Raw genomic sequence first — 19,048 nt, 5'->3', positions numbered from 1 at the left:
GACCGTTTCTGAGATGTGTGGTTAATTGAAACCCAACCGCCGAAGAACACCGCTATCCACGATCTAGTATTCAAATTCGTATAAAAGTAACTGCCTTTACTAGGATTTGAATCTTAGAACACTCGACTTCGAAATCAACTGATTTGCGAAGACGCGTTCACCACTAGACCAACCCGGTGGGTTACTTTGACACACCTAAATTCTATTAGAACCACGCAGACCAAAATCTTTCATTTTATAACAAAGTAAAAATTATAGAAATACATAACTGACAAAATACATTCGCACATGAGAATTTTTTAAAACGAATTTTGTAATGCTAATATTTTATCTATATGCGCGAAAAATAATTTAATTATATATATACATTCGTTAAAATAAGCTTTTAATCGGTTTCCAAAACTATTACGTTAAAAACATCACAATAAGACGTAAATTTATGTTATTTATTACATCGGCATCGCCGCTATGACTTCGTTGCGAGAAAACACATCTTTAATACGCATCTTGGAAATTAGCGAGAGTAAAGATTAAACAAATACAAAAAACCGCTAGATCTATTCAAACAGAAAGTACACGAACAGGATGCATATATTAGTGAATTAATTACATTGCTACCGTTATAACTAAATAAAAAATAATTATTTCAGTCACAATTATAAATCAAAATAACATGGTAATATTAAATTAGAAATTACTAGCAGCGATAGTTTGCTAAAGAGTTGTACAATAAAAATCTGATTTTAATACGAAAAAACGTACCGCAGTGCTTTTTTCCAGAGAAAGAAATTTAAAAAAAATTGACTACGTCAAAACAATAACCCGGAATTTCATTACATAAAAATCGGTCGGACAATTTTTGATGTGAACGTGCGAATCCATTTAGCGTTCGCAATATATTTTTATAACAGTAAATAAAAGCAAAACAAATTTAAGCAGAGTTTACTTATTTTTTTGTTCTCGTTCCGCGGATTAGATTTACATCGGCCTTGATCACAGCTTTACGACACAGATCGCAACGAAACGGGCAGTTCATCAGAAAGAAGTTTTATTTTCAATATAACAAAACTTACATGTTTCACAGATATCGATGCGAATTAAGTACCGTCGATGATCATCATAAATATCAAAGGTTCAAAATATCAAACCGATTAAACAGGGACTTCAATTACTAAAACTTTTTTGTTTTCTTTACTGCTTTTCGAGTTTCATCTGTTTTTTTTTTGTTCGATTAATAAATTAAGCTACGTTTGTAAGATATAATAACAATAATTCTATGTTAACGATAACATTACTAAACTAAAATTGCAATCGAGTAGCAGAACGCACAAATTATCTCGATATGATCTAGATAACATATCTTTCGGATTTATTGATTTACATTACTGTCGGGTTGATATTGTTTATCCGCATAAGCAATAATAATGAACAATAGCGGGATTAATCTAAATGTAGTTTTTATCAGTTCATTGAGGTAACAACGACTTCATAAAAGCGAGAATTGGTCGAGACAGTGAACTGTAAGTTAAAAATACAGAATATAAGAAACAATGTATTTTTACGAAAGATATATTTCAATACTGACTAACCTGGTTTGTAGAAATATCCGGCACACTGACGTTTCTTTGGTAGACGAGGACAGAAGTATAAGTAAGAGCTGCTAATAGTACCGATGACTGGAGAAGTCTCTTAAGCCTTGAAGGCATAATATCGTATGAAACACGACCCGGTTTTGTACGACACTTATTTCTTTGCTACATGATTGTCATCACATGTCGTAAACAAATGAACGTAAAATAACACAAGCTGATACCACTTCTAAATCCGTGGACAGCCATAGACACACTAATTTCACACACACGTTACCCGATACTTCGGCCATCTTGTAAACAAACACCCCCACTATATCTACTCGGCTGTACTCGGTTAAGCAACAGGTAGTCTCATTCATACACTACTGTTACCTAGCGATGAATCCCGGAACTATTAACACATTTGACCTTTATCCGCAAAAAAAGCGTCACTATTATCGACAATGCAGATATCTCTATTCCATACGTCCTCCTACTTTTAATCGGACTTATTTTTAACCGATGATGAAAGGTTACATTCCACTACAGATTACAGTAATAAAATTAATATATTTCGATTGAAAAAAATTATGCTATCACGTCCAGATTCTCTATTTTTTCATCTTAACTAAAATAAATCACTTAACATTGTTTTATGACTATATATGTTAATAATTTTATCTAATGTTTCAATTATTAAATTTTTAAGTTTTAACAAAAGTAATTACAGAGAAATTAAGAAAATAACTGCAAATCTAAAAACATTATAAACGTTACATTGAATAATTTATAAGATAATATTTAATATTATTAATATAATAATATTATCATATAATAATATTTATTATAATATGATAATTTATCATTATGGCTGTAAAATCTTGTAAGTCAAGAACATTTTTAAATGTGCACAGTAGAGAAAAATAAATGTTATATAGGATAAAAGTTTAAAAAGAGTGCATGGTCTGGTGGCCAAGAATTATAAATGTAATTTTTGTGAAAAGTATATTCATTAAAACTGACAGACAATATTCACATAAATTTACATTTTACATAAAATTGTGTAAAGAATGGAACCAGATTTAAATTTATTACTGGTCCAGGTTCAAATTCCTGTAGTTACTTATTACCCTGGTAATAAGATAATTTGAGAAATTATTGGCTTGAGGTAACAGGCTACTGGACTCCAGCATTGTAAGGTAGCCAATTCTTAAGACTGAAAAAGTATGAACAATGTTTGATCATTACATTTAGCATCCTCGCAAATATACCAATAGATTTTTGTAAATGTAAGATGCTTGACTTTACCTGATTGACAGTTCAGTCTCCAGTCTGTTTTTTTGCTATCTCCTTATTTCAAAAAGAGAATCTACAGTTTCACAGACAAAACTGTACTACCTGCTGAGATCACCAGGTGTCAGCATGGTGCCAAAGTTAATGTGAAGATAGCAACTTATAAATTCCCTGAGAAAAATGGTTGAAGGACTAAGGGAAAGTAAAAGAATTTAAATTTACAAAGACACTGATTTATAAAAAAAAACTTAAATAAATATTATAATCATGTATGGTTTGAGCACTTGCTGAACAGTTTTTTTTTTATCTAGAAGTGGTTCCAGCATTATATAATTGCAAAGAACAACATTGCTGTGAAAGGAAATGTATTTCTGTAAAAGTATGAAAATACTGTTACACAATTAAGTTGTTTAGATTCCACTGACAGAAGTACACTAACATCTTGATATCATTACCTTGGTGCTGAAGGTAATAAGGAAAAAAAAATAGAAAGTAAGAAATGGATGAACTTTCCATTCTGGAACTGTTAAATAAGAAAAATGAAACCATTTTCAGAGGTCCTATAAAGTCCCTGCAGATAAAGTATGATCACAGTTCTGGTCACAATTCCTTTTGAGTTCTTTACCAGGATGGGGTAAGTATATTACTCCAGCAATAATAATAATTATAATAATTAATTGATATTATTTATTACTGGTAGCTTAAATATACATTAAATCACTGAAGAATAGGCTTAAGGCTTTTCTAAGGAAAGTTCTTGTCCATCCTCAGAAGTGTGCAGTTTGTGAAAATAACCAGCAGAACTATAAATCATTAAGTTACATCTATACTGGATGGTGTATAATCAAGTTCAAAACTTATGGCAATGAATCTTAACAACTTAATTGTGTAACAGTATTTTCATACTTTTACAGAAATACATTTCCTTCCACAGCAATGTCGTTCTTTGCAATTATATAATGCTGGAACCACTTCTAGATAAAAAAAAAACTGTTCAGCAAGTGTTCAACCATACATGATTTCCATATTTATTTAAGTTTTTTTTTTTATAAATCAGTGTCTTTGTAAATTTAAAATTGTTCGACTACATCATAAATTATTTCATGATATATATTATCTATTTATGTACATTTTGTTTCTATCAATGCAAATTCTGTTTTTGTATGTAATGTTTATAACCATTGTGTTCTTTTACCTAATATTGAATGTATTATGACCAATTTATTTTTTTAGTTTGACTAATGTTCAACTTTCATCTAAGTATCTGTATTGCTGTTGTATTTTAGAAATTTGAGTTTAATTAGTGGATTCTGGCTGGAAGTACGGCCTGAATCTTTACAAGACCAACTACTTTACTGATTTTGATCTATTACCTTAAGTTACATATTTTTAAAAATCTTTATATAATCATTATTAATTGGATTATTCAATTTTTAATTACTGCAACCGATTTTATAAATAGTTAGTTAAAGATATAAATTTGCTATGTTCTTATCCATATGGTCCGCAATAATATTAATTGAAAAAATGTATTTCAAAATGTTTTATAATACCATTCAGTTTGACTTGTAGTTAATGCAAGTTTAAATTAATAATTCAAAAATTTAATACAGTCATCTAATTCCTGAATCATTTTTATTCCATGGGCAAAGTATTATAAGGGTTAATGGCATTAACAGGGAACAGGTGTAGAAATTTCAAATGAGTGGTCTCTACAACTGGACTTTTGCCATACAAAGTATTCAAAAGTATAAACAAAGATCTAAATTTAAGCAATGAAAGTAATTTTCACCACTATAATACTTAGCAAATTAATAAAAAAAATTTCTTAGGATTTATTGTAACAATTTTCTTATTTCAATGAGAAAACGCCTGAGTTTCAGCTGTTACAATCTTGTATAAAATCATATTATATACCAATAACAAATCCTTATTTTTATTAACTAATTTAAATAAGAAATGTGTGGTTCATACTTTTAAAAAAATACAGAAAAGCATATCCTTTATACCTTTTTACACATACATAACTTCTAAGAAGAATATCTTTGTAAAATTGAATTCAATTGTATATATTCTTCATATATGTTAAAATACAAATTTCTATGTTTACATATATCACACTGTAATAACATTTCAGCAATGAGACCTTTAAAAAATGTTATATATTTGTTTCCAAGAACCATACCAAACAAATCTTTTCATAACTGTTTAGTACTATGACATAACAGTAAATAAATAAATTTTTGTTATAAACATAAAATTCTGGGTTTAGTTAGACTAAAATTACATAAAGTAATTTTCTGAACTAATAAATTGAAGTCACACATTCTGATTTTTTAGTTAGTAACTTAATACTCTGGAAGATAATTTGAAAGAGCATAACACTGAAAGCAAATGATCTTTGAATTACTTCATTGCACACGATTAACATTACTCACTACTTCAATGTCATAAAAAATCGCTAACATTTTCAGGAAAGAAGGTTTACTGAGTCTCCTTTAAAACAACATACATAATGCATAATCATAAGAATGCTAACATAGAACAAATTAACAATCACAGCAATGCAGATGTAAACAACTCCACTGCTGGTCCTAAAAAACTACTTTGGATAGACTATTTGCCCATTCATATACACAATAATATCAAATTTTCCAAATCATTTCACACAAACATAACATTTGTGTACAGACATTAACCATCACATTCAAATATTATACTCAATGATAAACTTAATATTTCAACATTCTTGAACAAAATGAAATTTACAAATATAAAAATTAGACACAACATAAAATATAAATGTCAGTCAAAAATAAACAAAATTTTTATTTTAACATTTATTAGTACAGAATAAAAATACAAAACATATTTATTGCTTTTCTCTGTAAATCCCTATGTCTCCCTGAAGTTCTACACCTTTTTCTCCAAAGTGTAGGAAGCTTCTGGATCTCTTCTCAGTGTCAAGTTTGAGACATGTTATGAGCTAGTTGTGCATGAGCTCCGCTCCTCTACTTCATCACTCTGAAATCAATGTCTTTCCACAGTCTCTTTCAATGACCCAAACAAAAAGAAATTACAAGAGAAAAAATATGGACTGTATGGATGACATTCTAAAGTTTCCCATTAAATTTCATCCATTAACATTTTCATCTACATTATCTCAAAGAATCATGTCTCTGATCGACTGACAGTGTCTTTAGTTACTTAGGTGGCTTTCACTAAGAGCAGTAGCATGCAACATTCACAGTGCAAAATTTGTAGAGAAAACTAATGAGTAATATGCCTTTCCAGTTCCAACAACTTTACCAGCTGGCAAACATTTTTCCTTTACAGGACAAGGCTCTCCATTGCTATACCGCTCCAAACTAGCTGATTTAGACTCAAGTGTTATGATGGATTCATGTCTCATCACATTTGACGTTAAAAGATTAATTTTCCTTTCTTTTTGAAGTAAAAAATAATTTTCCTGTTTCCAATTTGGATCAAAAATCATACCCACATACACAGACTTTGGAAAACCCAAGGAGTTTTTTGATAATATAATGAGCACTTCCATGATAACTATTTCTGAAACAATTTCATTAACTATCAGGTGCAGTCTTTAATGAGGTCTTCGATTGACTGAATGTTGTCAACACCTATTTTTCTCTCATTCTCTACAGTTTCATCTCCTCCTTTAAAGCTGCTGGCCAAGTCATATACCTGGCTATGTTGCAATATCATTCGTGATAATCTTCACAAATGAGGAAATACTTTCTGCAAGCAATGATGGAATTTCTTGCTCTAACATGATTTTACTAACCAAAGAGTGAACACCAAGGTACATGCGGATGCAATGTCAAGGTGCAGGAAAGCATCCATCCCCTCTCTCCAGAGAGCAGTCAATATCCCTTCGCACTAGCCAACTCAACTTTATACATGAGTTGTGAAGACAAAATCCTGGTTTATATTTGACCAACACTTGTATATTTAAATGCAGGTTAAATATATTAGCTAAAGACACTGAACAAAGATCAATTACTAATATGTGAAGTACCTCAAGGCAAATTTGTCCCTACCCCTGAGACCATAAAACTGAAAGGGGCACATTCTAAATGGAGGTTTATCGGTGCAGAATGCAATATGTCCTCCAGGCTCCCAATTAGTGCCGCCAGCCTTCCTCAGAGAGAAAGGTCAAGAGATGTACCTAGCAATGGAAGAGATAACTCCTGGTAGATCATTCAAGAATGATACAAGTTTATTTGGATTGCAGGTCTAAAAAAAGAAGGGATGGGCTTATTGAAAGTCAAGATCCTAAGAGATTTGAATATTTTGTTGTATCAGAATTAATTATTTTACTTTATGAAGATACCAGAAATGTCATATGGAAAATGTTTTGGTATATTATTTTGTATTTGTAGAAACAGCATGCATCAAGGAATAACAACCCGATATCTTTTTTGGCAACACAAAGGCTAATGACCATAATGATCTATGCCTTGATGCCAAAAAAGCCTCCACTGAAGGTAATGCTAATTATTTCAGAAAGATAATTTGGAAAGTAAGTTACTTGATAATAAATAATAATTTCTACATAGTCTGTCCAATCTTTCTACGCTATGGTTTCTCTAAATGAACCTGCATACTGTAATACATGGGTCACAAACATCAATTTCTAAAAAATAAAATTCTGAAATAAGTATCAATGTTTTCACAGATACATCCTGAAACTATTTTATTTTGTACTTTATCAAACTATTTGCAAAATTTAATTTACATCATTGATTTCAAAGGCCTTTAAAACTTTCTTATTTCTTATTTACTGCCACTTTTCATTTCTGTAAATGATCTGAATATGAGGCTTAGGTAGTCTTGATTGAACCTCTAAGATAGTACTATTAATTAAGTCTAACGATCAACCAACTCACGTAATGAATGGGTAAAATTATAAGTAATTTCACCTAAATTTTACAGTTTATATGATTCTAACATCTGTATAAAAATTAGTAAAAGTGAGGAAATGTAAAGCAAATTTACGATAAAATTATAAACCAAACCAAATTTAATTGAATTTGTTATTTGGATAAATGAATAAAAGCATCATAATTGATAATCAGTTAAAAACTGATTTATATAAAAAGTAATTACAGAAACCATGAATTTTTTTCAACCAAACTGAATGCTTGTTATTTCTTTATGGTTGGATTACAATAAATAAATCTATCTTAAGTATGGTTTTCTTGAGGCTAGATAAATCAACTGCCAGGGTTTTTATTTTTTCCCTTACTATCCTGATCAATTGAGTCAACTAGTGTTTTCAATATTAATTTGCCTCAACCACTTACTTGTAATGTTAAAATGTGTGTGTAAAAATACAACAGGTGTCAACTTTTTTAAGGTGCTTAGGTAACATGTGTCTTGATGTTTGCCAGTTAAAATAAACGTCAGAAATTAAGGAGTGTGTCAACAGTGAAATTTTCTTCAAACAATAAAAATCTTGTGAACAATGACAGACTGAACATTTAAAAATAAATTATATAATTAAATACAAAGGATGTAGTAGTTCCTAATATTAATCGAGTAAAAAGAAAATGAATCATATAAATAGTAAATGGTATGTGAAAACACAAGTAAATATTTTAAAATAGATAGTTACAACAGTTTGTTTTGTAAATTATGGCTTTGGCAACGTGGATAACAGATTATTAACAAGGTTTAGCAAGTCATGCTAAAATGATATTTGGACAAAATGTTCTAATAGATAACTTTCCAAATGCTTAAATTATAATATCTACAAATATTTTACAAAAAATAATGTTATAAATTGTAAACCATAGTACACTGTTATTTCCACACATAATTTTGGCTAAGATATAGTTCAATTTGATTTATTTTATTGTTTTACTCCTTAAGAATATCAATTTAACATTTTTATGGTCATTTATATAAAAAAAAAAAAAAAAAACATTCACATGAGGGCAATAATTTTTTTAATTTGATGTCTTGATACACCAGTAAGATGCCGGAAAATAACTGAAACTGAAAATAATGGAGAACTGTGATTGGAATCCCACTTAAGCAAGACCTGTTATTTGATGAGAATCTCATTAAAAAAACATGCCTTAACCTTAAATGCAGTAGAAATCACTTTTTCAAAATTAAATTGAATTATTAGTTTTACATTCATCTAAAATTCATCTTACTTAGTTTAATATATTTTAATATCTATGGTAAATAATATATATATAACTATATATATAACTAAATGATAAGTTTTTACTAACTTTTACTATCATTCATTTGGATAGTTTGTTCATTCATCCGTAGTTTTAAAACTGAAATCAAGAGAATGATTTAATTTATTAAATTAAATCATCTACAAGGTTCTAAAAGTATTCTGTAATTCATACATTTATGATGTGAATACAAAATGCAGTAGGTTTAGTAGAACAATATCAATGATAAAATTATTCCATCCTGATAAATAATTTTACATCAATAACCTTTGAATAAGTGTGTAGTGTTAGCTGCCACCATGAAAAAGGATGTAGATGATCTGATTTAGATAAAAGTCACTACTGAAGCTGGCATAGCCATTCTGAAGAACAAGCATCCTGTATCAGATTTACTAAGGCAAATGAGAGGAGTGGTATCTAATTGCTTTCTTAATTGAACCTAATAAACTGCTGCACGTAAGTGTAGTTTATTAAAATGCAAGTGATATTCAGCCCTACAAGTGATTACTTAACTCTATTCATTACAGGGGTTAGAGTTATAATAAACATATTTACTTAACAACTTTGACTGGTGCTTCTTGTACATCATCATCAAGTACACTATTGAGACAGCCTCATTGGAGGGTGAACATTAGTTGTACACAAAAGATTTCAATATACTTAGAAACACAGTTAACAATAATAAAAGAAGCAATCTTGGCTTCTAAGGTAACAAAATAAGGTGTATTAAAAAAAACAGATAAATAACATCAGTTCCAGGAATGTAACTCCTTTATTTTTACATAATAATAACAAAAATAATGTTTACGTATAAATTTAACAAAAACGTAAAATTAGCTAATCGGTAACAATTTTAACAAACACCACAATTAAAATGAAATATTTTCTTCAAAAGCAAAAATAAATTATAAAATATTTGTATTCATTGAACATACAAATTAATATTGTATATTAAAAAATGTAAAATTAATTATATGGTTTTCCCCGATTAGCAAAAAATAATAAATATGAAATGTTTCTAAAATAAATATATTATAAAATAATTTTTTTAATAATATTAGAGCATTGCATGCTATATTCAATACAATATTAAATACTACCATATTATACAGAATGTTATAATCACAATCTTAATACAATAAACTCTCTCAATCACAATAAATATTTAAATAAACACTTTTCAATTAATAAATCCATAGAACTATACGTATAAAAGCTTTAACATAACCTTGGCAACAATAAAAAATTATGTAGTTAACAGATTAAGATTAATTAGGAACTTAATTAAAATAGTAATTATTATATATTAACCAGTTAGGGCTTTTTGCTTGCCCGACCGTCTAGCCAGGGCCTCTGCCCCCTGGACCTTCTAGGCGTTCGTATCCTCATGTTTGTGAGAATATTAAGTATTTTACACAAATATTTTAGGAAAAGAAATATTAATGTGTAGAACATTTTGGTGTTTTTATATTTAGAGGAGCGAGTAGATATAGAATTTATTACTTTTTAATAGAAATATAATGTTTAACGTTAGCCATTAGATAACAGGGAATTGGTTTGGGGACGCCATCTTCTTAGTTTTGTCTTGTGTAAGTTCGTGTGATGTTGTGTTAGTTGCCAGTCCAGCTGCTGCTATTGGTGCAGAGCAGACCACATGATGCGCCAGCCAGATGCATGCCAACGACTCTCTCCCGCTAAATAAAGAATCTTTTTTTTACTTCTAAATATTAACAAATAATCCTTCTTCTATTAATCAAATTAAATAAATAAATATAAGTACATAAAAATACAAATAAAAATAATTTATGTTTAGAAATTGAATTAAATAATCTGTAAATTAACTAACAACATACTGCTTCTAGCAGGAGACAGTCAGGTAAGAGAGAATTGGAGAGTTGCCATGTGAAGCTGCCCAGCGCACCCACCATTGGTCCCTCTGTACGAATAGCAACTAAAATAAAGATGTGAGCACATACAGCAAACAAACAAACCCATGCACCATCCTTTTTTATAGAGAGAGATTTCTGGTTTTTCATAGACTCAAAAGTGAATAAGTACAGGATCAGTAATTAAGATCTACCCTTACACGATATTCTTAAAACACTTTCATGAAATATCTGAGCACTATCTCATAAATACTTGAGTCGGAAGACTAGTCAAATTTGTCCAAAAATTTATAAGATTACAGCTATTATCTTGATTTTCTCTAATGAAGTAGTCCAAAGATGATGATATTAATAAAATTACATTCTTCTTTCTTATTCATGTCTCCTTCTACTGCCAGGTGTCGAGGTATTAACAATAATACTAACATTACTTTATACCAATAAATAACAAATATTACCTACATTTTTTATCTAAACAAGGAATGGATCACCAAAATATTATTACTGACATGCAACTGGGAAAAATAGTATTTATCAGTAACTTTAAGTTAGTAACATTACTTGAAACAGATTTCAAAAATGCTTGTAACAAATTACATTAACACGTTGTCACTGATGTAAACTAGCTTTACGCCATCATTTAATAAAATCAAAGAATTGTATTTAATAAAATGAAGAATCATGTCTGTCTAGATACAATAACAATAATTATTAAAATATTTTAGCTGATATATAACTCACATTTACTTGTTTTCAACATAAGGATAGATTGTTTATTGAATATCATTCCTTTCAAAGAAAGTGACTCTAATTGGTGGCTTTTGTTATTTCAAATTATTTACAAGCACTACAATTGTAGATTAAAGTTTATATGAAACAAGGTGTGGCATCAACCATTAAGAGGCTCAGCCACTAGTTTGCCTTTTTGTTCAACACCGTCATAGGAAGCATGAGTCTTAACAACAGTTTTACACACACAGAAGGGTCATTAAACACACTGAGCTTCAAAAATGAAGCGGTTGCCCTTTTCATTACTAGAAGATGCTGCCAATGGAACCAGGGTGAGATGGTCAATTCAAATCCCATGGCACTCATTCCAAAAAGGGAAAAGAAATAAGGAAAAGGAAATAAGAAGAGGGGAATAAAGTGGAACAGGATGATCTACTTGCGGAATTACTTCATCTGATAGGAGTAGATAATATAACAATCAAAAGTGACATCTACTTCTGTCAAAAAACTATTTAACACTTTGTGTCTAAAAAAATTAGGGGAAAATACAATTTATATAAAAGTAGTTTATGCTGAACATAACCGAAAAAAGTACTTTTTAAAAATTTGGTAATTTTCTATAATTATACAGTATGTGATTAACATTCAATTTAAACAGTTGTCAAAAATTCAATAGAAAGTTGTATGTAACATCTACAATCAATTTTTTTAAATATACTGTAACAAAATTATGTTTTACAATTTGATTTTTTATTTTGTGTATCACACAACACGGTTAATATAAATAATCGTAACATTTTAGAATTTTTTTAAATATTTTAAGATTTTTAACTTGTAAATAACATTGAAATAAAGTTACAAATTAATGATAAATTTATTATTATTTTTTTTTTACTTTCCTTATTGCAATGTACACATTAGGAAAATAAAATATAAAATTATTTTAACAGCAGGAATATAAATATATTTTATACTACTTAACATTCCATATAATTATACTTATTGATAAATTTCTTGTACATCAAATTTTAGAAAAATATAGTAACTAATTAATTTTCATAATATACAAAATACACAAAAAAAACTTTGTGTAAAGTGAGATTAGCTTTTTTTTTCAAAAGGTCACTTTATATCACATGAATTTTCTGTTTGTGCAATTAATATTAATTAAATTTTGTTAACTAGATTAAATTTTGTAATTTCATTTGATAAAAAATTAAAACCCAAACAATTTGCTGTTAAATGAAAACAAATAAAAAACCCTTTTACAAAAGATTTTTTATATTTTGATCTTTTTATAAAAGTTTTTAAGAAAATTTAATAATAACATTTTACTTTAAACCAAAATAAAAACAAATTCATATGAATTACAATTAAGAAAAATACAAGTAAAATATAACCGTTGCATATTTTCTTTTAATAACAAAGTTTAATTTATTTCAGTAGACAGAATGGTGTCCAAGAATTTATAATTATTTACAGCCAAACAGTCACCTGATGACATGGCAAGGTTAACAGTGATGCCAAACGTCTTAAGAAATATATATATATATATATATATATAATGTTGGAGCAAAGCACAATTAATTAAAAATAAAAGAGATTTTATTTAGGAATTATATTCTATTTTATATTATTTTGAGGCTTTGTCCTAACAAAGTCTCAAAATAATATTCTTATCTTGAAGTAAGTTTTTGTAGAATTTTTTTTGTGAGGAATGTAAATCCTTAATATGTTTTGCTTAGATACAATATACTGATTTTAAGATTTTGATGCTCAAATGTTTTAAGAAATTTCATTGGTCCAAAAATGAATTTAAAAATTTTCCCAGTAACTATTAATAATGAATACTTACGATAGAATATTATAAATTCAAAAATTATTAAAATTGGTTTTTACTAAAAAAACAAAAAATAAATAAATAAAAATAATAATAAAATTAAAAAATAAACTTTACTGTATAATATAACACGTAATCTACATTAAAAACAATTACTACTTATCACATTGAATATCATATAATTATTAACAATTAGCTGGTTGAATTTGTGATACTTGAACAACTTTCATATAAGCTAAGAAACATGACCATATTAAGCTACAAATACTTACATAAATGACTCTATTTTTCTCTGGTACTAAACTGTGATTTATTGTTTGTAATATTGGCCAAACAATCAATGCTACCTAAATTAAAAACAAATAAATCAATTATTAAAATAACCAAATTAAATTTATAAACTTCATAATGTACGTTAGATATGAAATCATTTAAAGAATGATAATAGATAAATTCAAAACTGTAAAATTCAATTAAGGTACATTAAAATCTAAACTGATTTATAAGTGAACTAACCTTTATTATCATTTAATTTATTACTCAGTTTATTTTTGTATTTAATAATTTAATAGAATTAAAAAAAGTAAAAACAAACTTATGTTGATAATTTAAAAAGTTAATATATACCAGGTGAGCACTTTAAAACCGAACCAGTTACTTGACTATGAACTTTAAATGAAATTTGTGCATGTTATTACTCTCTTCTATTGTCAAACATAAACTGTCATAACTTCATCTTTTGCAGTATAGTTTATTCTTTGCAGTTGTGTTTTTATAAAATGTCATATTTGATTGAGTAAAGTGCTGCTATAATGGAAGCTTATACATATTCTGGATCTTTTTAAGAAACACGCCAAATATCTGTGGGAAAATTTCTAAAGACCAGTATCACAGTAAAGAGTAGCATACACAATTTGATTAAAACATGGCGTACAACACGGCTGTTTCAAATGCAAAATGAAATAGGTGAGCTTCCATCAGGTTTAAAAAAGTCATAGCTAACATTCAAAAAAGGATTTTTGCTGGAAAAAGTCTTGATGTAAATTATCACACAAAGTGATGTAAAATCACAGTGCAGAGAAAACAATGATAATGTTGCTCAAGAGTAGACTAGCTGTTACATGACAAACCTCCTGCATCAATTGCAGGTCATGAATTAGATATGTCCAGCTACAGAAGTGTCTAGGTGTTATCCTTGATGAGAATCTTTAATTCAAGGAGCACTTTGAATATGCTACCAAAAAGGCTTGTTCTACTTTTTTTGGTATTCAGAGAGCAGTTCACCCCAATTGGGGATTTAATTTCAGAACTATTCATGTTCTATATAAGGGTATATACAAAGCTATTATGCCATATGCTGCATCAGTCTGGGCTCATCAAATGAGGTACAAATGTTATAAGAATATTTTGTCAAGAGCCAGCTCCTCCTATTGTTATCTGTGATCAGTGTCTACAGGACTGTCTCTCAAGAGGTAGTCCTTGTTATTTCTGGTATTAAGCACATTGGTATCCTTGTGAATGAGCGCCAATTATGTAAGATGCCAAGAAAGTAAGCAAACTTACTTTTGGGGGCATAAAAGAGATAGACGCAAAGTTTGACGAAAACAGTGACGAGACGTTCACTGTTAGGATAATAAGACTATCAGGGCTATGAACTAAGACTTAGTCCTTCTTGTGTTTTTTTAAGAACGAGGGCCATAATCTGTGATTGTGTGTAGTATTCATACTTCACGCCACTGATCCAGCAGCAAAGAGGTGGATGGAGTGACAGGAAAATATTCAAGGTCTCCAGCTGCCCGTGGCTTGCTGGAAGTAATTGTTATGCTAATGGGCTTACCCATTACAGCGGTAGGAGGAAGATAGCGAGAGTAATCTCTACATCCATGAGCAGGCAGGTTAGGGAATCTCTGGCCATGGCAGAAGCAGGTTTTCAATTTCAAGAGGTAGTGTCGAAGTCCAAGCGGAAGAGAAGGCCAGAGCCTTTACTGTCAACCTCCTCGACATCAGACAAGGGAGATGGACCAGGGACAAGGTGGAGCAGACATCCACCTGGGTTTTGAACCCAGAAGGTGAGGCTTTTAAAAGTGCAAAGGGCAGACCTGGCAGTTCTGCCCCACTGGTCAAGGCAGTCCAGGATTACCTGAACTACCTGGTTAGGTTTCTCGAGCTCCCAAAAAGCATTGGCTCTGGTGCAAGGAAGACTATTCTTCCTCAGCTATAAAAACTTTGGGAAGTCCTCTCTGCTGCGGGAGAAAGATTTGTGACTTTGGCTTCCAAGACCAAGCATGCATAACTGCTTCAGAAAGTGGTCCAGGCTCCAGCACAGCCCAAGCACTATGCCGATGCCTGAAGTCAAAAAGCGGAAAGCCAGCAAGACGGCCAAGAAGCAGGAGGGCTCGAAACCATGAGCAAAGAGTTAAAACGAGACTTCCAGGTTTCCCTTCGTGACAACCGGAAGGAGCTCAATATCAAGGACATAAAGGGGCTGGTAGTTGTCGCTGAAATTAAGGAGACTGTCCGGGTCATCACGGAGTCTCCCGAGGTCAAACGGTTGGAGGTGAAAGTCGATCCAAAGCGGAAACGTAGGCCCCTTGTCATCGTGTATGATATTGACCGGAGACTCTCCAACGAGGATGTTCTGTCTCTCATCAGAGAGCAAAACACCGACTTGGACGAGGCTGCATTCAAAAACGAGTGCAGACTGATCTTCAAAACCGACAAGCGTGATTCCCTACCGTATCACGGAGTTTTGAGTTAGGTGCTGGTCTCCATCGTAAGTTCGTGTCCGAGGGTAGGATCTTTGTGGATTGTCCATACTGTCACGTCAAGGAATACCTTGACGTGCAGCGGTGCTTCAAGTGTTGTCGAATCGGTCATAGGGCCAAATTCTGTAAGTATGCGTCGGTCTGCGCGCATTGTGATGAGGAGGGTCTCAAGCGTTGACGACTGCCCGCAAAAGAACATGGCTCCGACTTGCGTGAACTGTAAAAGGTTGTGCAAGTCATAGGCACTCGGTGAATAGTAAGGAGTGCGGTAGCTACTTAAAGAGCGGTTGAGATTTATTTCAACTCTCTTGATGGTTAGGTTCGGTCAACTAAATGCTCAGAGTGCCTATGTAGTACAAGTTGAGTAAGGTGAGGTTGTCGAAAAACGGAGCCTAGGCGCAGTTCTTCTGCAACACCGGTACGTGGTCAAGGGTGATCTGCTAGGTTTCCGAGGTTGGAAGAAGTTTTTCTTTGGTGACAGTAAATCCGCCGTTCTGTGCAGAAAGTTTTTATACAGCGTCTTCATACGGCAAGCCTCTGACACGCATCACGTCGTTGTCAAGCTTGCTGTGGATGGTTTGAATGTAGTTGTAGTTAGTTCGTATTTTCAGTACAGGGATCCCATTGAACAGCGTTTGGAAAAATGGCATAGAATTGTTAGGCTGGTAGGTTGTCAGATTCTTATAAGTGTTGATGGGAACGCCAAACCGCTTCTTTGGCACAGTGGGAATCACGGACGACGTCGAAGAATTGATCGAAGGTTTCATCGCGCAACATAATTTTGATGTTTTCAATGTTTCCGGCGATTTGTCTACCTTCGCTGGTGCGGTCGAAGGGCCTTCCGTGGTACCAACATCGATGTTCCCATTGGTAAGGATGTCCCTCGTAGGATTCAGAACTGGTCTGTATCTAATCGCTAGCGCAATCATCGACTAACAGTTTTCGATTTGGTAGGTGGGCTGCGCGATGTCTGTAGGGGAACGTCCATGTTCAGTAGGGGCGCTTTCTGCGCAGGCGGGCGGATTGGTCCAAGCTTTCTAATATTCTTGCGGCCAGGCTTCGGGTTTTTGCCTGAAGGCTGGACGAGCTACCGTTAGAGAACCTGGCAGAGGATTTTTCTTCTGCGGTAGTTGAAGCCGCTGACCAATCAATCCCAAAAGATATGGATCGGGAGAGAGTAGCAGGATGGTGGATTCGGGACTTGACTGCCATGAAGCGGGCTGTGGGCCGACTGAGGAGAGCCGCGCAGCGTGAGGGTGATCCTGATCGGCGTGCAGCCTTGCTTGCGAACTATCGTCTTCTAAGAGTGATTTCTGGGGCGCTCTTTTGTACAAGAGCAGGGAAATAAGGACCCATTGGGTGTCGTTTATAAAGTCCTTGGTCATAAGAAGAACAAAGACGTTCTTCTGTAAGTTCTCTCGACCCAGGATGAAGTTGTAATAAACGAACATTGTGTCCTCAATCTTCTGATGAACGATCTGCTTCCAGATGATACTGAAGTTGATGAAACCTCTTAACGACGTGTCCGAAGGGAAGTTGTAGGTTTTCGCTCTTAGAATCAGTCTTCTGAGATTACCGAGGCGGAAGTCCGCCAAGTGATTTGTAGCCTGGCTAGGAATAATAAAGCCCCCCCCCCCACCGATATGATTGTATCGCAGTGGAACTACTTGTTCGCACATTGCCAGACTAGTCCCCTGACTAGGGTTTTTAATAGGATGCTTTTTTTATCCATGCTGGATATTTCCCAGCATGTTGGAAATGTGGTGAGTTGGAACTGCTCTTCAAAGGTGGCGACAAGGATCCCACTGTTAGTTCTTCTTACCCTCTGACGCTCTTGTCTGTTATAGGTAAGGTTTTCGAGAAGGTCTTGTACCTCCGTATTAATAGTAGGTTGACTTCGTTCGTTAATAGACGACCAGTATGGTTTACGCCCTGGAAAGGGCACAGAGGACGCTATTCTTAGGGTAATGAATTTGGATTCGACCAGCGAGTGCAAATATGTATTCGGCGTCTTTCTGGACATATCCAGCGCCTTCAATAACTTAAGGTGGACCTCTGCCTTGTTTCAGTTGTACCAGCGTGGTTGCATTGAGACTTTCTCGAGCTATTTCAACAACAGAACCGTTGTCCTTCGTGACGGCGGTTCGGAAGTAGGAAAGACCCTATCAAAAGGTTGTCAACAGAGCAGTTTTTTAGTTCCCCTCGGCTGGGTAGTTGAATTCAACTCTAATGCGGTTGCGGATCCCCAGTGGCTGCTGCATCGTGGCTTATGCCGACGATTGTCGGCATACTGCTGGTCGAGGGAAACTCGCGTGCTGAGATAGAACTCAGAGCGGGTCAGACATGAAAGGTACTAAGGTTGTGGAGTCTTCAGCATAAGGTAGTTTTTAGTACGGAGAAAACCATTATGATGTTTCTTAAAGGTCGTCTAGCTGCGACCCGTCACCCGCGGGTCGTAATGGACGGCCTTCCAATTAGGTATGTTACCGTTCAGAAATATCTGGGTGTAATCTTTGGTGAGAAGCTTCAATTCGGGGAGAAAATTCAGTTTGTCGCAAGGAAAGCTATAGATGTCTTCTTTGGTGTTCGTAGTTATCCATCCCGAAATTTTCGTACCATGCATATTCTTTACAAAGGTGTCTATGAGGGCCATAATGTTGTACGCTGCGCCCGTCTGGGCTCATCGTTTACAATTCCAATGTTATAGGGACATTTTATTGCGAGCCCAGTGTCTTCTATTAGCTGT

At 32.6% G+C, this 19,048-nt stretch overlaps 2 protein-coding genes across 4 annotated transcripts in view; both read right to left on the bottom strand.

Annotated features, from left to right (window-relative positions):
• Positions 1–1,871, bottom strand: part of fng (Fringe glycosyltransferase) — a 334,450-nt gene extending 332,579 nt beyond the window's left edge. Inside the window, exon 1 of the mRNA XM_075364957.1 lies at positions 1,590–1,871. Coding sequence (XP_075221072.1) covers positions 1,590–1,706 — 117 coding nt within the window. The 5' untranslated portion in view covers positions 1,707–1,871. The remainder of the gene's footprint in view (positions 1–1,589) is intronic.
• Positions 1,872–5,828: 3,957 nt separating this feature from the next.
• LOC142324195 (mpv17-like protein) overlaps positions 5,829–19,048 on the bottom strand; it is a 32,993-nt gene continuing 19,773 nt past the window's right edge. The window contains exons 3-4 of one of the 3 annotated variants that reach the window (XM_075364956.1): positions 13,810–13,884; positions 5,829–5,888 (exon numbers count right to left, since the gene is read on the bottom strand). In XM_075364956.1, the coding sequence (XP_075221071.1) occupies positions 5,844–5,888; positions 13,810–13,884 (120 nt within the window). In that variant the 3' untranslated portion in view covers positions 5,829–5,843. Of the gene's footprint in view, positions 5,889–9,831; positions 13,885–19,048 lie in introns of those variants that run through there. The other 2 variants (XM_075364954.1, XM_075364955.1) reach the window with 2 other exon arrangements.

Source organism: Lycorma delicatula, chromosome 4, assembly GCF_047948215.1.
Source record: "Lycorma delicatula isolate Av1 chromosome 4, ASM4794821v1, whole genome shotgun sequence".
Lineage (NCBI taxonomy): Eukaryota > Metazoa > Arthropoda > Insecta > Hemiptera > Fulgoridae > Lycorma > Lycorma delicatula.
This window is presented reverse-complemented; position numbering and strand designations above follow the sequence as displayed.